General features: G+C 41.2%; 1 protein-coding gene across 1 annotated transcript in view; it reads left to right on the top strand.

The window, feature by feature from the left end:
• DGKI (diacylglycerol kinase iota) overlaps window positions 1-22,406 on the top strand; it is a 309,532-nt gene that overhangs the window by 249,530 nt on the left and 37,596 nt on the right. The window contains exon 29 of the mRNA XM_081957046.1: window positions 17,095-17,120. Coding sequence (XP_081813172.1) covers window positions 17,095-17,120 — 26 coding nt within the window. The remainder of the gene's footprint in view (window positions 1-17,094; window positions 17,121-22,406) is intronic.

The raw sequence follows: 22,406 nt of genomic DNA, 5'->3' as shown, positions 1-22,406 counted from the left end.
CTGTGGGGCTGGCAGCAAAGTCGGACAGTGAGGAAGTTGGGGAGGAACATGGGCCAGTCCTGGAGGCTGGGGAAGGCTCGGACAACGGCTCAGACAACGGCTCTGTGTCAGAGGCAGAGATGGGGCCAAGGCCATTTGGCAGTTCTCAGCTGCCATCAGAGCTAGGCAGCAGTGAGCAGAGGAACAGCTGGAGCCTGTTCCCAGTGTGCACATGCGCAGAGCTGCCAGAAGAAAAGAACAGCTCAGAAATCAGGATCGGCTTGGGAGTAAAGACACAGGTGGACGGTGAATGTCGCCTCCCGTAGGAAATAAAAGAGGAGTGAAAGGGTAGTGGGCTTTTGTAGGAAACAATTCATTCATTTCAGGAGTGTGTAGATCTGTCCGTGAATCTCAGAGGCTCTGTGCCAAGTCTTTCCTTGCACAGCACTGCATTTGAAAAATATTTAAATGGCAGCTTTCCAAGATAGGTAAGGTCTGTGATCATTACTTCACCTTTGAAAGATTGTTTACCAGACCTTTGCTGAATGTGAATGAGAGGAATTCACATTTGTTTAATAAAACGGGTTTTGTTGGGACCAGGGAAGAGGATGATTCTATAAGACACCTTGGCAGTTTCCAAATACCTTGCTCACGAAGTTTCAAACAGTGTATCGGAAACTAGAAGGTTGAGGCAACTTAGGGATGAAATTAGAAATGGGCAGCATATAAATACCTATATGTGTACTGCGTAGGTTCCAGCAGAGACTACTGCCGGTTCGTTCAGGGATGTGCCGTGCGCGCATGCACAGTACAACTAAAATTGCTCTGTGCATGCGTGGAAGCAAAAAACAAGATGGTGCCACCTACGGCGCTGCCGGGAGAATCAGTTCCAGGGTGTGGCAGGCCTGGGTCACTGTCGATTCCAGCGACCCAGACCGCCAAGCTACTACCAGTTCAGACAAACTGGTCCAAACTGGTAGAAACCCACCACCGGTATACTGCTGCTTTAAAGAATCCCTTCCACAGCATCTTGATCACATCATAAGCCTGATAGTAGAGTTTCTCTAGCCTTTGGTGCTGGGGGAATTCAATCACCAAAGTTTGGGTCTGTGGTCTGGGTTCATGTTCCCCATGGTATCCATTGATTTGCCCCAAGCGATCATAGTCCTGATTCGTATATGGGATTATACGTTACACTGTTTTTAATCCTTAGAGCGAAGATGGTAATACAATGTTCTAGTCTTACTAGACCTCTTTAATACTGTTGACTGACTGAGAAGTTTGGGAGTTGGGAGCATAGTTTCATGGTGGTTACCATGCCCGGCAGATTCCAGAGACAGCGCAGCCTATACTACAGACAATAGCACCCTCAATGAGATCATTTATGGAAGCCAGAGGCAGTAATGGCTACTTTTATTCAAGTGACTGTAATTAAGTTGTAAAGCAAATGGAAGGAACATAAATCTGGAACATGGATGTATAAAACTGGAGTATAGAAATGAATATATACTGGTCAGGAACAAGAAACCAAAACCCAGGATAAAGCTCAAAATACTGCGTGTTTATTCCATGCAACCTTCTACACACAAGAATCTGATCTACTAACAGTCAAGACAAATTGGCAACAGAATAAGAGTCAACGGAATTCCAGGAGGATGGATTTAGGTCTCTGTTAGTGGTGTAGGGATTCCAGACTTATGATGCATTTGACCCTGCCCTCGGGCTCAACCTGGTCATCTCCTACATCACCTTAAGAAATAGATTTACAAAATAAGTACACAGGTAGTGTAGAAATGGAAACAATATAACAAATTATTACATGTTGAATATATTATTATATTTACTAACAAAATAAACAGAAGTGCAATAGAACAAAAGGAAGATTTAAGAAAACAAGGAGATAAATCATACTAAATAGGTTTAAATCTCTTGTACGTAGGAACTATGGAAAATAAAGGCTCGTAAGGTTAATCACAAACTTGCTAGTGTTCATTTTCTAAGAAAATGCTAATTTACTATTTAAGTAATAGACTTCACCCAATCTGGAGGTTAATCATCTGTCCTCTGTGTGGGTGTTGTGTCATCTGCAAAAGAACCCACACTGAATGCCTGTCTGAAGCAGATATAAATGGGATACAATAATTGTGTGCATACATACAATTGCACATTAACATCCTTTCAAGCTTCTCTTTAAACATCATCTGCATTCTGCCTAAAAAAAGAAATCACTTAGAAGAACAATTTTAGAACTAAGGGGAAGAAAATAAATTTCTAAAATTAAAGAGAAAGAATTAAAGAAGAAAGAAAGAATTTAAATATTTAGATGCAGGGTTTCCTTATTTAGTTAAAACACATTTTCCCCAAACAAGGTAGCAGGTTGGCAGAAACAATTTGCTCAGTAAAGAAGAGGGCAGTCAAATACCAGACAGGGTCAATAAAGTTATTTTGTTGTTTGGCACTTTATATTCTTAAAAGCTGGGCGTGAAAATGCTTTGGGCGGCAGAGGCTCTTGTTTCAGGTAAAAATAGCAGCTTTTTTTTTGTTGGTAAAAATAGCTGCTTTAGGATGGCTTGATGGTTCTCTAGAGGCATTTGTCTTTATGAATAATGCACTGGATTGCTGGAATTTTTTTAAAAAAAATGTGCCTGGAGGAGGATCATTGAATTGTCATGCATCTTGAAATCCCATCGACCCAGCTCTGCATTGCAAATCCCTTCTCTTGATTCCTTCCATTCCAATGGTGGGATTCCAATAATTCAACAATGGGTTCTTTGCCCTAATGACTGACTGGGTGGGCGTGGCCATGATGGGCATGGAAAGGGGGTGTGACAGGCAGCACTCGGCCTCCTGCACCCCCCTGGGAGCAAAAACAGGCCGCAAGGGAGGGTGCGCTGCCCCCGTGCCACATTTTGGGCCTAGTAGGTCTCCCTGCAACCTCCTGGGAGCAAAATGGGCCACGGGGTGGGGGGGGAGCTGCACCCCCATGTCCCATTTTGGGCCTAGTAGGCATCCCTGCAACCTCCTGGGAGCCAAAACGGGGCACGTGGGGACTCCTGGAAGGGGTGGGGCAGGAAGGGGTGGGGCCAGCCAGCAATTTAAAAACCGGTTTGCCCGAACTGGCTGACTCTCAGAGCTGTTCCATTTAAATAGATTCCTTCTCCCTCAAACCGGAGCAGATTTCGATTTGGAAATTTTGAAAACCAGTCATCAGCTTTTTAGAACTACCAATTCTTTAGAATTAGCTGCTTTGGAACATTCCAGTTGGGATTTCAGATGCTAAATTCAGGATCTGGGATCTGGGAATCACCATGAACAGGAGGTAATTTGAGTAGATGCATCTGGCTTTAAAAAGGTTGTTGGCTTTTCTGGTCAGTGTAAGTTTTGCATGACCAGGAGAAGATGTTCTCATTTTTAGGGCAGGGGTAGTGTGGGCCTGCAGTGAAAGATACATCATGCCACAGTTCCATCAGAAGAGGCAGCCATCAGCAAGTAATCCTGCAATCTTGTATTGCAGGGTGAAAATCCGCAAGTGGGAAATAGTGCCTTACTGTATTGATAAATGGATAGATGGGGACCAGCAGAAGCATATGATTAATTTGATTAATATTAAGCTTGATTAGAATGGCAGGTAGTCCTCAATTTTCAAAGGTTCGTGTAGTGCCTGTTCAAAGTTACAACGGCACTGAAAAATGTGAGTTATGGCCATTTTAACCTTTACAACCTTTGTGGCATCCCCATGATCATGTGATCAAAATTCAGATGATAATTGGCAACTGGTTCATATTTATGACCGTTGCTGTGTCCCACGGTTATGTGATCCCCTTTTGCGACATTTTGGCAAATAAAGTCAATGGGGAAGCTAGATTCTCTTAACAACCGGGTTACTAACTTATCAACTGCAACATTTCACTTAACAACTGTGGCAAGAAAAGTCATAAAATGGGGTAACACTCACTTAACACATGTTTTCCTTAACAATATAAATTTCGGGCTCAATTGTGATAATAAGTCAAGGACTACCTGTATTGGTTAATGGCTTACCATCTAGATTGTTAAGTCTGTGGTTCAGTATGTTGTCCAAACCATGAGATTGGGTTCATTCCATCACTTTGTCAAGCCTACTGTAGGAACAATATGGTATCAGAACTATGACCATGGTCTTTTCTACTGTGGCGGAATGTAGTCTGGATTCCCAGGAGAGAGAGGCTCTGCTTTCCAGAAGGTAAAGAGGCAGTGGAACATTGAAATGGTCAAGGTTACGATGAAACAATAAAAAAAACAAAACACCAATCCTGGTTTAAATGCTTCTTTATCACACCAGTACTAACTGACCACCAAATTCTTGCAAAAATGGAATGATTGTTGGAGCTGCTGCTCCGTGCTCCCCTCTACTTTATAAGTCAATCCCTTGAGCCCCACCCAGCATCCAGTGGCCAATCCCTCCCACATTTCCACTTTCCCTCCCCTTGAGCCTATCACCAGTGCCCTATTGGAATGCATAAAGTCAAAGTCTTCCCAAGCAACCCCCTCCCCATTGGTCTGTTCCTCCATCCATTAAAGATAAGTATCATTTTGGCAGTTTAACACGCCCCCAGGGAACATCACTGATAATCTCCGCCTCTGTAAGCCTTGATTGCATGGAGTCATCTTCCTGGCTTGCTGATAATAGCAACTGTCGCCTCAGCTGCTTGACTGAGCTCCAATGCTGAGCCGAACGGAGAGACGGACGAGGCTCCAGCAGTCCAGGGGCCCCAGAGGGACAACAAAGATTAGCTGGATGATGGTAGGAACCCAGCGTACCCATGTGGCAACCTCGGACATCGTGGGTGATGAGGCTGACAGAAATTTGGATAACAGAAAGAGAGTTAAAATGGCTCCTCCCTAGCTTTTTCCTAAGTATATCTATAGCTATGCATAATGTTGCTTTAGTCTGGCAAGTTATTATTTATTTGCATCTCACCCTGTATTATTTTTACAAATAAGTCAAGATGGCAAACATATTGAACACAACTCCCTCCTCCTATTTTCTCCACAATAACCACCCTGTGAGGTGGGTTGAACTGAGACAAAGTGACTGGGCCAAAGACATCCAGCTGGCTTTCACGGCTAATGCAGTGTTGTGGAAATTGAGGACTCAAAGACCAGCTCTTTGCAATGCAAGAAAGTTTATTGCGCAGGTTCAAATAGCTAAAATAGCATAAGGGGGTTTGAACCCCGAACAGTCTCAAACAACAATCTTATATAGTCATTTTGACGTAAGCATATACGCAGGCATACATTTGCTAAATTGATAAAAGGAGAAATGGAAAAGTACAGAAAGAGCCGAGAATAAAAATACGTCAAGGAACATTTAACATCTGCGAGACAAACACGGGACTGTCCCCTGTCCTAGACAGATAACAGGATACACCCCTCATGGTCTGTCTGAACATACAGATAAAAATATAAATGTTATGCCTCATTGATCTCACCCTGCCTCTGTCTGCAAATATCTTTTTCCTTGACCAGTCTTTTGCAATGTTATAATGAACCAAAGTCTGAACCAAGATTCAGGGCCTGTCTTCCCGATTCAGGGCCTGTCTTCCCTCCTTCCTTAATCCCCCTTTGTGACTCATCTGAGTTTCCCAGAAGAGTCACATATTCTTCCAACTCTATTGTAGGTCTTAAGTTCTCATATTCTAGCACAGCCATCACTTGAGCAGTTGCCTTTCTTTCTGCTAATAAAGACAGACTATTAGAGATGGTTCAAACAAAAATTGGCAATACACAAGGAAGTATCACACATCCCGCTGCAATCAACCCAATCAAAGCAACTATGGCCTGTAATCCTGGAAGCTTGGGAAACCATCCCCCAAACACCTCCTTCAGATTAAATCCTCGCCATATTTGAGTGGGATTATGTGTAAGTTGTCTAATTTCTGCAGTCAGCTGTTTTACCACCTTCCCTGTTTCATCGATTTGGAGGCAGCAGTTGGACAAATTAAACTTTCCACACACCCCTCCTTCTTTAGCCAAGAGATAGTCTAGGGCCAATCTATTCTGATACACAGCAGTTCTTATCTTATCAGTGGCTTCCGACAAAACATTAAGTGCTTTGTCTATTCTTACCCCTGCCAGATCCAGAACTGCCTGTAACCGAATAATTCTATTTAACATGTATATAGGGGTGCGGTAACCCCATGATCCATCTTCTGCCCATGTTGCTCTTCCATATGTACACACTATGCGTTCACTAGTCCATTTCTCATCCTCCTTATCATAAGCAGAATATTCTTTACAAGGGAAGTCTGTGAACACAGTTTGCACTTCCCTCTTTGCTCTCAATCCTACTTGTTCATATAAGGGGACTCCTAATATTTGTTTTGATTGAATTGGTAACAAAAAGAAGGATGGTTTTATCCAACCTAAGACACACGAACCTTACCAATTAAAAGGGAGTTGTTCATAAGCTAGTTTTCCACATATCCAATACATGTCGTTAGGAGCTACCCATTCATCAGCCGTCCGGGATGAGTTCAGGTAACCTAGATGTGTTCTATTAAAATGTTCAGGTTTTGTGGCATTACCTGGTGATGTCCATTGGTTATACTTTTCATTCCAAATTCCTAAGCAAATAAGTTCTCCTACATAATGTGTACCATTTCTAGCAAAACAGTTTCTTCCTACAAGATTAGTGGTGAGTGTCCAGACAATACCTGTAAGCTGTTCCCTCTTTGTAATATTTCCTGCCTTGGAAAGATTATTATAGATCAATGGATGAGCCTCCAGCGCCTCCCATGGCCATTGTTCCCCCATATTAGTTCCTCCACACACAAAACAATTCTTGACTGTAAGGGTTTTGGCCACTTCATCGGCAAGCTCTACAAAAAGATTATTGGCTTTTGAGCTTATTAAAAGGGGAGTTTCTAATTTTCGTAGATTATCGTAAACCGACCATCCCAGGGATTTTACTTCACCTTCAAATACTTTCTCCACCTTTATAGTAAGATACGTTTTTGGATCTGATCCTGTGCCATCTATTCCAAATCCATAACTTACTACAGCAGGATGCCTTCGGTCCACTTCTAACTCTACTACATTTCCACTGCTTCTTCTAAAGGAAGTAATATACTTACAGCCCTTATAACCCCCTCCAGTATAATCACAGATGCACTTCCAGCCAGAGCATTGGGTGTTTCCAGCACAGGGGAGCCATTGGTTTGGGTTGCCATAAGCCCAATTCAAGTTAGCGGAACACAAATATTTATGGTTTGCTTGGTAGGCTGTTACCCAAGACTCGTCTCCACAGGTGGAACCCCATCCTTTGCTCAGGGCGATACATGCATCAAAGCTTATTCTTAAGGGGTCTTTTCCTCTTTCTAACTTTAGAGTATAATTGAGAAAATACAACTTCCCGTCACCTTCAGGGGTATTACGGGAGCCATATTTAGCCAATCCAGCATATATGGTCACATTCAATCGTATGGGAGTACTAGGGTTATAACAAATAATTTTTCCATCATGGTTGCACAAACTATACATGGTTTGGTTATGTATGCAGTTGACAAGCTGAGGCTTACAGTTTCTAGGTGATTGTGTGTGGTAGACTAAAGTGTTAAGAATGGTTCTCCCTACTTGTGCCTTTGTAATACAAGGAGAACAGGTATCAGGGGCCTCGGTGGAGTGAGGTGCCCGTCTAGGTGCTTCTCTTGGTGTAACATGAGATTTTGGTGCACGTGTTTGTGGGAAAAGTCTTTTTACGTGTGCTTTGGTGGGTGTTTGACGAGGGGGTGGACAGTGATTCAATGAGCCATTGCAATCCTGATAACATAGTACCCCTTCTGTCCCATTACATCTTTTGTATATACTTAGACCTCTTCTCCCGGATCGAGCACAAGTGGTTAAGTCAAACCTGGTACATATTTTTGGTTTCTCCAAACGAAAGAAGAGGGCTCCATCATTTAAACATTGAGTACAGGGTCCTTCCCCTAAAGGCCATTTTTCCCAACACTTCGCTGTTTCCTTCTCTTCGCTATGCGGCTATGTTGTAAGGTACATATCCCTTTCCATCCAGGTTTTAACTGATTGATATGAGTAACCCGTTCCCAACCCCGAAATATCGGATCCCCACAGTCTAATATAATAGGAGGCCTTTCTTCTCGATATGAAGCATAGCTACACATTCCCTTTCTGAGCACATAGCCTACGTACTTGCAGAGGAAATGGTTTGTGTACTTCCGAGCTAGACAGGCTTCCTTGACTAGTTGATCAAATGTATGGGGGGCTTGACAAGGATGTGGTAAAATTTCATTCCAGCAATCTGGTGTAAAGACAAGAGGAGGATAGCCCCGGCATTGTCCATTGCCTATTACATAAGACTGGACAATACCTGGGCGTTCCTCAGGCCTATTCCACTGTCCTAGATTCTGCACGCACACCGAATTACCTAACACCCTTGTAAATAAAACACTTACCCCCAACCAAACAATAGCACAAGTGAAACTCATCCTCCGTTGTATCCGGGTTGTCCGCTTTTTCCTGACGCCTCTGGATGGCTTGATTTACAGTAGGACAAGGTTTAAGTGTACAATAATATTTGTTATCTCTTTGACCTATGTATGGTGATAATGCGTCCTCTATAATTTTTACATCACATTCAATTCCACAATGTGAGTATGCAATACAATCAATACAATGTGTACAGCAACAACACCCACACTTACAATCACAAAACCAACACATATAGACTTATCCTATTTGGTTATATAATAAGCATATGTTAATAATATGTATGCTATACTAAGTATTACTTATCCAATCTTCACCCGTGCTTTGAAAAGTCAGCTTCCGGGGTGACTTTAGCAGGGGTTGCTTCTTTCCTCCAGGAATTCAAGCCACGTGATCTGTTGTTGGCCCTCAGGAATTGGAGTGGGCAAGGGAATCAGAGGATCCACAGGCTTTGGAATACCACAAAATCGCTCACGACAGTAGTAGAAGAATACTATCATTAGTGATCCTATTGCTAATATCCAAAGTCCCCACACCCAGGCTTCAAACATGTGTCCATACCAATCTTCAGCCGTGCTTGGGAACCAGCTTCCGGGTTGTGGTCCCTGCAGGGCTAGGTCCTCTTCTTCCGCCTTCTTAACACAACCTGGGTACACTTAACCTATTTACATACATAATACATATGATTTAAGTACGTTTGAATGTCAGTTTCGTAGGGTTTTGTGGTTCACCGACACGTTCCATCCCACATCAGCAGCTTTAACCCTTGTCCAATGAATCCAAGACTTGGATTCCGCTATTTTCACTGCCAAGGGTGACACCATTATGACCATATATGGACCTTTCCATCTCCCTTCCAACTGTTCCTTCTTCCAATGCTTTACCCACACATTATCTCCTGGCTTAAATGGGTGACATTTAGTCACTAGTGGTGGGGGTTTTTGCTCTTGAACATAATTTCGGAGTTTCTCAACTTGCTTATTTAACTCTTGCACCATTTCCATATTCCAAACACCCCCCTTATGTCCCAAATTAGGCCACCCCGCCAAGTTTCTTCTCAACAATGTAGGTGGACGCCCAAACATTAACTCATAAGGTGACAGTTTATGTTGGCGTCGGGGAGAACACCTGACAGCATACAAAGCCAATGGAAGGGCATCAGTCCATTTCAAATGACATTCCGCACAGATTTTAATGATCCTTTCTTTAAGGGTTCTGTTCATTCTTTCAGACATCGCTCCCGATTGAGGGTGATTCGCACTATGGAACCTCCACTTGATCCCCACTGCGTTAGCCACCGCCTGGTTAATGTGATGGACAAACTCAGGCCCATTATCTGATGAGATATGGGATGGAAGTCCGAACCTAGGGATTATCTCTTTAAGGAGCAGTCTAGCCACTTCTCTAGCTTGTTTTGTTTTAGTGGGAAAAGCCTCTGGCCATCCGGTATACATATCAACCATAACCAACATTGCTTTATAAGGGCCACACCTTGGCATGTCTGTAAAATCAATCATTAAATAATCCATTGAGAGATATGACACCGGGATGGTTCCAGGGGGCAAGAGTGGTCCCTGCCTCGGATTCACCTTAGCACATATAATACATTTGGCCACGACTTTCGCTGCTATTCCAGCCAGTCCATTAATGAAATAATCCCTACTCAGGGCGGTTTCTAAGGCAGTTTTCCCCATATGAGTAGTTTCATGTGATAACTGGACCAATGTCCATGCTACTGACGTCGGCACATATATTCTTTTATCTGGCATCACATACCAACCTTCTTTTATACTAGCATGTAAATCATGAGTGGCCTTAATACACTCCTGTTGAGTGTATGTTGGCTTTATTTCTGGTGGAATCACTCCTAAATCCATTGCCACATGAATTGCTAAATCAGGAGTGGGGCCCGTTCGCTTGGCTGCTTCTCTGGCTTCCAAATCTGCTAGTCGATTTCCCTGGGCTATCCTATCGTCCCCCCTCTGGTGGCCTTTACAATGCATAACAGAAACCTTTGCAGGTTTATGTACTGCATCGATGAGGCAACTAATCAAATGTCCATGCTGGACATACTTCCCTGCAGAATCTCGAAAACCCCTTTCCTTATAAACTGCTCCATGAGCATGTGAGGTCAGGAAAGCGTACTTGCTATCAGTCCACACATTCAAAGTCTCTTTCTCTGCTCTTTCTAAAGCTCTTGTTAATGCCCACAATTCTGCCACCTGAGCACTCCACTTCCCTCCTATCGGTCCACTTTCTACAACACCTTCATCCTCCACAATCGCATATCCGGCCACACGCTTCCCCTCATGCATATAATTGGAGCCATCTGTATACCAATAAAACTTTGCATCTTTCAAACGTATATCAGACAGATCAGAGCGAGTTGAATAAACAGTCTCCACTACTCGCAAACAATCATGTTCCTTTTCAGTCTCTGTAGGCATCAATGTAGCTGGATTCAACCTTACCAACTGTACTTGGGGATTTTCAATCAACATGGCTTGATACTTAGTCAATCTCTGGTTACTAATCCATAAATGTCCCTTATTATCTAATACTGACTGTACTGCATGTGCAATGTGCACATTGATAGGACAAGAAAATGTTAGTTTGTTATAATCCTGTAACAACAATGGCAATACAGGTAGTCCTCAACTTCCAACAGTTCATTTAGCAACATTTCAAACATACAATGGCACTAAAAAAATGACTTACGACCATTTTTCACACTTATGACCATTGCATCATCCCCATGCTCACAAGATCAAAATTTGGACACTTTGCAACTGACTCATATTTATGACAGTTGAGGTGTCCCAGGGTCATGTGATCCCTTTTGCAACCTTCTGGCAAGCAAAGTCAATGGAGAAGCCAGTTTCACTTAACTGTGGCAGAAAGGTCGCAAAATGGGGCAAATTTCACTTAAATAGTTTGCTTAACAACAGAAATTTTGGATTCACTTGTGGTTGTAAGTCGAGGACTATCTGCATATCTTTGCCTTCTATCTACCGTGTTTCCCCGAAAATAAAATAGGGTCTTAATTTCTTTTGATCCCTGAAATAAGCACTTGGCCTTATTTTCAGGGAGGTCTCATTATTTTTGAGGCACAGAAGATAGCAAGCGTGTTCACTTCATGGCTGCTGCTGTGTGCAATATTTTAGGGAGGGCTTATTTTAGCGCATGAGCTCAAAAGCCCAATTGAGGTCTTATTTTCAGAGAATCAAGGTAGTATTATTATTTCTCTTTTCATCTTTCCTATTATCTATCTTCTTATGACTATAACCTTGTAGCTTGTATCTTACGATTTATATTATTTTATTTAGTATCCTAGTATGATTTATGTTGATTACTTATTTAGTATCCTATGACTATCACTAAGCGTTAATACAATACAATACAATAGCAGAGTTGGACTTAACCTTGGAGGTCTTCTAGTCCAACCCCCTGCCTAGGCAGGAAACCCTATACCGTTTCAGACAAATGGCTATCCAACATCCTCTTAAAGACTTCCAGTGTTGGGGCATTCACAACTTCTGGAGGCAAGCTGTTCCACTGATTAATTGTTCTAACTGTCAGGGAGTTTCTCTTCAGTTCTAAGTTGCTTCTTTTCGTTCTGGTCCTAGCGATCTGCGTCCTTGTTCAATATCATAGCCTAAATATCTCACTTTCTCTTTTACCAACTGCGCTTTCAGTCTGGATACTCTATAACCACAATCTAATAACAAATCCAACAATCTTGTGGTATTCTCCCAGCGAATGTCTTCGCATTGGCCTGTCACTAACACATCATCCACATATTGCAATTCTTCATCTTCCCCTCAGTGATTTCTGTTTTTGGCATAACATCTGCAAGTTTCTGCTTCCTACGCACTGCTGGTGACCCCCCCCCTCCTGCCGCAGCACGGGGGCCTCACCACATCCTCTTCTTTTCACTAGCTACATTTTTCTCTGTTTTCTGAAGTTTTGCTATGCTCTCATTACAACAATTGTTACAATTCTTTTTAGATGTTTTACACTTATTTCCCTTCTGTCTGGCAATGCATAACCGCACCATTTCCGCCTGACATTGTAAGAGCTCATCCGCCCTCTCTACCACAGTGATACGCCACTGATCTATATAGGGAAATTGATTGGGATATTTTTCCTCATGTTGGTAAATCAAAAGCCACAACTGATTATAACTTGCTCTCTGAAAGATTCCTGAGTTGACCACCCCACCCCCAGGTGGGGCCAATGTTTCTCACACAAATATCTTAATCTCTCTTTAGAAATTCCAGGATAGGGCGTTGTATAATGGGTGTAAATGAAATAGGACTCAAACCCTTTCAACATGCATCCCAACGTGTGCTGGCAATGCTCGATGACCCACCCATCTCTAACAGCACAACCACCGACCCGAAGCCTCGGAAACCACGACCACTTATGGGAACTGCGGTGACAACCACCCACACAACCTAACACGGAGTTCTTTAGGGTCGACGCCCCGACTCCAGGGGGGTGATCAGTCCCCCTCTTCTATCTTCAAATGAGATAGGTACTTCAGAAAGTTAACATATACTCGCCTGAAAAGTCTTCACACACGTCCTGGCCAGGAAAAGAGGTCAGACCTTCTTTCTTGCATTCAAGGGTTCTTGGACTAGGTTTTCCAGCACCGTCGATCCCACGGGAGGCCGCTACCTTTTCCTGGAGATAAGTTTTCCCCACGGCGCCTTGGAAGTCGGGAGTGGCCTCCCCTGGATTCGAAGGGTGAAACCTGCCCTCAGCGAAATTTCGCCTCGTCTAAGAGTCCCATCTGGATGGTGCCATGTTGTTGTGGAAATTGAGGACTCAAAGACCAGCTCTTTGCAATGCAAGAAAGTTTATTGCGCAGGTTCAAATAGCTAAAATAGCATAAGGGGGTTTGAACCCCGAACAGTCTCAAACAACAATCTTATATAGTCATTTTGACGTAAGCATATACGCAGGCATACATTTGCTAAATTGATAAAAGGAGAAATGGAAAAGTACAGAAAGAGCCGACAATAAAAATACATCAAGGAACATTTAACATCTGCGAGACAAACACGGGACTATCCCCTGTCCTAGACAGATAACAGGATACACCCCTCATGGTCTATCTGAACATACAGATAAAAATATAAATGTTATGCCTCATTGATCTCACCCTGCCTCTGTCTGCAAATATCTTTTTCCTTGACCAGTCTTTTGCAATGTTATAATGAACCAAAGTCTGAACCAAGATTCAGGGCCTGTCTTCCCGATTCAGGGCCTGTCTTCCCTCCTTCCTTAGCAGGACTTGAACTCACAGTCTCCCACTTTCTTGCCTGGTGACTTAACCACTAGACCAGGGGTATCCAAACTTGGGAACTTTAAGACTTGTGGACTTCAACTCCCAGAATTCCCCAGCCAGCCATGCTGGCTGGGGAATTCTGGGAGTTGAAGTCCACAAGTCTTAAAGTTCCCAAGTTTGGACACCCCTGCACTAGACCATACTGGCTATTAGCTGCCTGTTTGCTTTCCTTCAGAATTGGGTTTCTTCATATTCCAGTGCAAATGTTCAGTTATAGAGTATGTTTATTTTATTCAATTTATATGGTTGTCCATCTCATGTGAGCGAGTCTAAGGTTCCCATTCTGGCAATTCTGCCTGTTTAAAGTTGGCTTGACTGTCATCGCCTTTCTCCCTCACAAACAGATCTGTGTCTGCTCCATGGTTTAGACAGGCAGAATAGAAAAGTTATGATTTTCTCAGCCAAAATGATCATAATCATTTTTTTTCCTGCCAGTTTCTGCTTCGGGTCGTATCAGAGGCAAGGCTAATTGCCTCTAACCATCTTGCGGTGATAACAATTCTACTGGGGCATACTTTAAAAGATGCGAACCGAAGATGCTCACTTGTAATTATAAAGTGGATAATTGTATGTTGTTTCTTTCTGAATTTCAGTAATTGCAAGTACCCAGGCTTAGCTACCTTTTATGCTGCTGCATGGCTACAAGGGAGAGCAGTGGGACTAAATTTTAGGAAAAAATCATGGGGAGTTCATTCTCACAAGCACTTCGGCAGAGTTAATCACTCAAAGCATGTTTTTCCCTTTGTTTGGTTCCCCCCAGACAATACAACAGTAAAAATGGTACAGGTGGAGAGTTGACAAATATTGTATAGTTTGTGAGGGACAGAAGCTACTTCAACAATCAGTTATTTCCCTTCCCACATCTAATTATTGCCATATTTTTCAGAGTATAAGACACTCCGAAGTATAAGACGCACCTAGCTTTTGGGGAGGAAAACAAGGGGAAAAAAATCTGCCTCTGCCTCCCAGCAATTTGCCTCTTTGCAATAAACAGCACAGACAATATACACTGTTTGTAGTGTTACATTTCAGACTATACTTGTACAGATGCTGCTAAAATTGATGTGCTTTCTGGAAGTACAGCTATTCTCTGCTATTTAAAAGAAGATACAATAGCACTGGGCCTCTTCAAATCAAGCATTTATTTTAAAAAAGCTTTTGTTAAGCTGTCTAGAACAACAATAAAGCAGTCTTTAAAAAAATAAGTCTAATAATTAGAACATTTTATAGGCTTTTATAGTTATTGACTTACCTCCTTGCAGCAAACAGCCTGATTAGCACAAGAAAACAAAATCTGCCTCTGCCTCCCAGCAATTTGTCTCCTGGAGCGAAGAGCAAGTTTCACTTTCAATTTCAGCCTGGGCCTTCTGATCATCAGCTGTTTCAGGCTGCAGGGATTGCTATAGCCTATTGCAGCCTCCGCAAGCCCCATTTTCCCCATTTGCTGCAAGGAGGTAAATTGCTGGGAGGCAGAGGCCAAAGGGTTGGGGACGGTGGGTGGGTGGGGCTACATTTAGTGTATAAGACGCACCCAAATTTTCATCCTCTTTTAAGGGGGGAAAAAGGTGCATTTTATACTCCAAAAATATGGTAGTTTTTGAATGGGTAGGGATTATTTAATTTAACAGGTTGGATTAAACCCTTATCCATCAGTGCCATAGAGGGAGTGTCCGATTTACAATCATTTGTTTAGTGACTGTTCAAAGTTACAACAGCACTGAAAAAAAAATGACTTAAGACCATTTTCCCCCCACACTTACAATCATTGCAGCATCCCCATGGTCAAACTTTGAACACTTGGTAACAAACTTTGGACATTTATGACCACTGCAGTGTCCCGGGATCATGCAATCACTTTTTGCAATCTTCTGATGAGCAAAGTCAACGGGGAAGCCAGATTCACTTAACAACCATGTTACTAATTTAACAGTTGCAGTGATTCACTTAACAACTGTGACAAGAAAGATGGTAAAATGGGGTAAACATCACTTGGCTGTCTCACTTAGCCACAGACATTTTGGGCTCAATTGTGGTCATAAATCAAGGACTACCTGTACACAAGAAATGCTTGATACGAGGTTGAATTATTTGACTATCAAGACTGAATCTGTATGGCAGCAGTAGATGTTCATTGTCTGTGCTCTTGAATTGTTTTAGCTGAAGTTGTCAGGGATTAAGGCTTATACTTCCTGCCACCAAGACATGAGCTTTGCCACTAAACTATAGATTTTCTTATTGACTGTGTCCCTGATCTAATCTACCCCCTTGCTTACTGCTAAAATGCCAGATTGTATTAACCTTTGGCCCAAGCTACAAAATCAATTATTTTCTTATTTTCTCACTTTATCTTGAGCAGGCTCAAGAGAGAGTCTGACTTTTGTACTCAATGGTGAGATTTAAGGACCTTAGAATGGGGAAGACAGAATTGATGGCAACTAGATTTTTTAAATGTCTTCCTCAAAACTGCTGAAATGGGGGAGACAAAAGTTGCAGGGCAATTGTTATAAAGTTATAACAATACCCCATCTCATTTCATCTATTTATTATTCACCTTCTATTATTCTGTCCAGAGGTGGGTTGCTACCGGTTCACACCAGTTCGGGTGAACCGGTAGTGGAAATTGGGACTGGGTTGCCGAACCGGTAGAGACATCAGGCTGGCCATGCTCCCGAATCGGTTCTGCGGTCGCTGCTGCCAGCTTGGTTTTTAATCATGTTTTCATGTTCTGCGCATGTGCTGGCAGCAATCCATTCCTGATTATGTCTACATTTCCTCTTGTTAATGTAAAGTACATGGGATTTAATTTTGAGATAACTTTGTAATAACGATATTGCTCAAACTGCTTAAGAATAAGATCTTTACATTTGCTATTTTAGGGGTATATCTAACAACACTTTGTGTGTGTGTGCTTGAAAACACTAAGAGCAAAATAGTCCGCAGTATGTTATACTACTTCTGATCTTGATTTGCAAGTTTTAGTGTTAGTTCAGGATGCAGAGTGGGCCAAGGTTTTGCTGATACTGGCAGCAAGATATGTTTGTTAGGATAAAATGAGCAGTGTTGAAAAGTCTCTCTCTAGGATCTCAATGTTCTGAGTTAAGAGTTTTAAGGTGGCAGCTTGTGTGATTTGTGTCCTACATTTTTATAGCTTGTCATCCGGTCCCATTTCACCTTGCAGATACCTCTGCAAAAATTTCAACAAGGCCACTAAAATCTTTTTAAAAAACCCTAAAGATACCGAAGAATAAAACTCCTTGTTATTTCTTTACTTATAGGTCTCCTGTTTCTTCAGAAGATCAAGGTAAGATTCCATTTCATAAATTCTTCTACTGAACTTAAAATTGATTTTGATGAGAGGGGAGAAGTAAAGTTGTACCTGAAAATGAATTTGAAGTACAGAAATAAGTAAAATTTGATATAGACATAGAGATAGCTCCTCTGTCATTTCATAAAATATATACGGTATAGTCTATCCAGTTTTGCAGAAAAGCCATGAGTGGACTTCTGTTCTATCATAAATCTAATTCAATAAACTTACTTAGTGCTTCAGTAACATTGTTTGGAATATAACTTCTGTTATTCATGACTATTAACTCATGGTCTGTAGAGAAAAACGAGATGATAATAATGATTGTGAGCACTTACATAGCTTTTTACAAGGTTTATCCCCACTCTCAGTCATCTCTACAATGCTTCACATGTTAGCTGTTGTACGAACAGAATGGTTAGAAGATCAGAATACTGGGACTCAACTAAAGCTACTGTAACTTAACAGTTCCTGGAATTGCAAGAGGCAAGGCCTTTCAAATGTGATTTTACAATGTTAAGAGAGCACACACTGTTCCCTTCCATCTTTCCACTGCTGAGTGATACACTTATTTCATTAGATCCTTGCCAAAACCTTGCCTTCCATGCTTCAGAGGAAACATTACATTGAATAGTCTGTCTCAGATACACATATCAAGCAGCTTGTCTATGGACATTGATTTATTGGTTGTTATTACAAGATGGTATGTGTTCTGTTAAGATACAGTCTATTGTGCCTTAAAATGGCTTCAACTGCACTGCTGTAAAACGGCTTCTACTGTACAGTGCAATGGAGTTGCCATGGTAATGGCTTCACAATACCACACAAGGGAGCTCTGTCTGGTAAGGGGGAAAATCCAAAATTAGAAATTAGATTAAAAACCAATAACGCCGGGTTATCGTCTAGTTTGATCTATTAATTGAGTGTCTGATGACAGATAAAGTACTTCCTTGGACAGCTGCTTGATTTTAGTCCTCAATAACTGTCCCCACGATCTATTTTTCTCTTCTACTTTCACTATTTTCTTCCTCTGCACAAACTGCTCTAATGTTCCATTTAACCACCTGTGCCACTGTGACAAGAGACCTACGCTACAGCTTGATCAATACCCTGAACCACTCCAGAACTATAAAGACAATTTGTGAGCTTTACTTTGAAAGGAAGAATAAAGCCATAGCCACGTATCATACCAATGAAATCGAAAGCTTCTGCCTAATAACAATGAAATGGCTGGTCGAGGAAACTCACTACAGTACCATAGAGAAGAAAAGGCAAGAGTGAGAGTTTGAGATTTCTTTCTGAAGTCAGAATATTTAGTACTGATGCTTTAAAAACTGCAGTTTTCAGGAGAGTAATTTACTATATTTTTTGGAGTGTAACACACACCTTTTTCCTCAAAAAAGAGGGTGAAAATCTGGATGCGTCTTATTCACTGAACACAGCCTTTTGGCCTCCCGAAACCCCACCCCCTTTGCAAAAATGGCCGTGCATAGCTTTTAGGAGGCTTCCAGAGTGCTCTTGGGGGCTGGGGAGGGCAGAAATGAGTAAAAAAATGGGCTATTCTTTGCTCGTTTTTAAACACCGCCCCAGCCCACAGGAGCACTCTACAAGCCGCCTAAAGTCTAGGCCTGCCCTTTTTTTTGACAAAAAAAAGCTTGCCAGCCATGTGACCGGGTGGGAGTGGCTTGGCAGTCATGTGACTGAGTGGCCATGGCCAACTTGTAAAATGTGGTGAAACTCCCTTAACAACGCTCTTGCTTAGCAACCAAAATGTTGGCTCAGAAACTCTGGCATTTGAAGCACACAAGTCTTAAAGCTGTCAAGTTACAAGAGCCTTGCACCCCTAAACCTTTAGGGAAAAAAACCCCAGGGGTGTTCAAACTTGACAGCTTTAAGACTCGGGGACTTCAACTCCCAGAATTCCTCCTCTCGCTCTTCATCTTGATGATGTGCGGACGGGCGGAGGAGAGAGCTGGAACCGGTTCTAAACGGCACTGTAGATTTCTGGAATCTCTTCTATAGAAGAGGTTAGAACTAGCAGGAACCCACCCCTGTTCCGGATGGCCCGTTCAGCCTGTTTTTCACTCTCCCCAGGCTCCGGAGGCTTTCTTGAAGCCTGGGGAGAGCAAAAAACAGCCTCCCCTGGCCCCTCGAAGCCCTCCGGAGGGGGAAGGCTGTTTTCACCCTCCCCGGGCTTCAGGAAAGCCTCCGGAGCCTGGGGAAGGTGATAATCCCCCCCATGCAGGGGGGGTCGTTCACTCATGTGCAGATGGATGGGCACATGCGGGCACGATAGCGTGTGCACACACCATTTGGTCACACCTTTAGAAAAAGGTTAGCCGTCACTGGTCTAGACACTGACTATTGTACTCTCCTCCCAACCCTAACTATGCATATGGCTGAGTTTTGGAGGTGATTCACCTTACTTCCTATTCATATTTTCATACTCATAACTTCCTGCACTTAGAAATTATACTGTGTACCATGAACAAATCAGATGGCAGATTATAACTCCATGCCTTAAAGTGTTTCACTTAAAACTGAATTATGCTCCATTACTGTAGGTGTTTAAGCAGTTTGAGTTGTCAATCTTTTTTACTCAAACACTCTCAAGAAGGCTTCCAAATCAGAAAGTGACAATATAATAAGTGCATATCTAAAAGAGCAGATTATAAATGATACAACTAATACCTTTTTTTAAAAATGACAGTAATTAGAAGCCAACTTCAATCCAGCATATTCAATAAATCATGTACTACATAAAACAAAGAATGTTATTCAATAAAACCAAATTTGATTAAATAACTCCTTCACACCGCTTAAACACATACAGTAATGGAGCATAATTCAGTTTTAAGTGGAACAGTTTAAGGCATGGAGCTATATAATCTGCCATCTGATTTATTTGGTAGTTAGTAGTATGTAGTTGGTAGTTAGTTTCTAGTCTCATATGACTTATTTTCACTAAATTTAACCCAAAGAACGAGATTTAACATTAAGCTATCACTGACCTATTGTCTCTTTATAGTTTTTACCTGACGATGTTAATCCTCTTGTCCTCTTTTAAAGTAATTATCTCAAGAAGCACTATCTCTGCATGTTTTTTTTTTTAATTTTAACATTTGATGAACATTTGTAAAAAGATTACTGGAATTGTTCCCGTGATTAGTAAGATAACTAGTTTCAACCATTTACTGTTATAATATTACTGCTTTTACCACATTCTTTAATGTTCCCCTTTTCTGAAGTCTATAGCCAGCAAATGTCACTTTCTTATATCAAACCACGGCAGTAATTTGCCTAGCACTGTATAATCTGCAATGCAGGTCTTTCTTTCTGCAGTTAATTCAAATCAACACTTAGTCCTTCCTAGGATGGACTTTGCTTTGCAATCAGAAGGTATAGCTGGCTTGTACTCAGATTGTAGCTTCCCCTTGTCAAAGTCAGTGACAAAAGGTGGAAGATAAATTTCCTGCATTGATTGCAATTCCTGTGGGGTCTTTGTTGATAAAACAACAACAACAGGGAAACACTCCACGTGATTTGCAACTGCTTGTGTTATTCTGAGAAGTGAGGGAGGGGTTGAATAGCCTGAGCTAATCTCAACAGGAAAGACTACAATATATTGCCTCAGGCTCTGTAGTTTGGGGAGGAAAGAGTCAGGGTCATAAATATCACTACAAATACTTTAAAAAATGGTTGCTCTCTCTGAAATATGAGCCTCAGTTACTTTCTCATTTTATGCTTTGGTTGAGAATTCTAAGGGAATGTAAATATACTGCATGGTATGCATAGAATCTACTTTGGGTGAATGTGTACAAAAAAGGGGAAAAGGGGAGTGGCCAGAGACATGAAACCAACCAAATTTCTTTTTTTTAAATAGTGATTTTATTAAAGATTACATTTTGAAACAGTAAAACTAATGCAAACTAAAGAAAATAAAAAAGAAGGCAAATCAAGAAAAATATAAAATAGAATGTCAGGGTAATAATGATTTAATAATTGACCAGCTGCTGTAATATTGTAATGCTGTAATACTGAAATGATGAGAATAAGTCAGCAGGGTTATTTAACTGTTATCATTTTAAGAGGTTGTATATATAAGAGAGGCCTTGTGAGGACATCCCTCTCTCCGTGTGTACTTCCATGCTGTAGTTGATGATTGATTGACCGACTTTGCCGTGTGTGTGTGTGTGTGTGTGTGTGTATGTTGTATTTGTGCTGATAAATAAATAAAGGGAGACTTTATAGTATAGATCTATTTCAAGCTATTTAGCTCTCATCAGGTAGCCATACCCTTACTGGGATTTGAACCTGGGCTGTATTGCATATTAGGCAGGAGTCTTAGCCACTAAGCCACAGGCTCTCTTCCTTATCAGCTGAGCCAGGGAAATAGGTATGTATTTGTGTTACATATTTGGGCATACCAGGGGTTGTAACACAAATACATACATACATACATACATACATACATACATACATACATACATACATACATACATACATTTATTGTAGATAAACCACTATTTGAAAGACAAACCTCTGTTTATTGTATTTTGCTCCTGGATTACCTCAAAATAGTCACACTGTGTACATTCTGACAAATATAAAAGAAAGATAAAATAAAATACAGTAAAGAAAAAGAAATATATACAGTAAAAATTGACTTCACGCTTCTCAAGTATAAACATTTTTAAATAACTGTGATGATTTCTTCCCATATTTCATTTCTTATCTATAAACAAATCCATAAAATCCTGTCATTTTAGTCCTGAGGCCAACGTAAGTCCATTAAGGGATAACAGAGATAGCAACATATCTAATTTAACCTTGATCACATAAGGCAAGTTTACAGCCCTTTCTTTTATGTCTAACAAACTTTATCTTTATTTCTTCCAAATAATGCCTTGCAATTTGATTTTTTAAAATTTTTTGTTTGCCCTTCTCATAAAATTCATCAAAGCTTTAACAAGCATCTTTTGTAAATCCATTATAGGAAAATTTTCCAGCTGGCTCTCTTGGTTTGCTATTTGTATATTCCTTTAAATTATTAAGACATTGGGCAGTTTCTTTTTTATGTCCAGTTATTCTATGCCAGTCTTATAGCCTGTCATTTTAAAATGCATTTAAATTAAGTCATTTCAAGTAATATTGTTTTTTTTCCATGGCATTTTTTAAACACACTCTATATATAGAGGCAGAACCTCTTAAGCTTACTTGTCGGACCCATTGTTAAAAATATCCTTCAATATGTCCAATGTTAAAGTATTTTACTTCACT

The sequence above is a fragment of the Natrix helvetica genome, assembly GCF_964273705.1.
Source record: "Natrix helvetica genome assembly, chromosome: 6".
Taxonomy (NCBI): domain Eukaryota; kingdom Metazoa; phylum Chordata; class Lepidosauria; order Squamata; family Natricidae; genus Natrix; species Natrix helvetica.
Note: the sequence above shows the minus strand (reverse complement) of the source record. Positions and strands in the feature narration are given on the sequence as shown.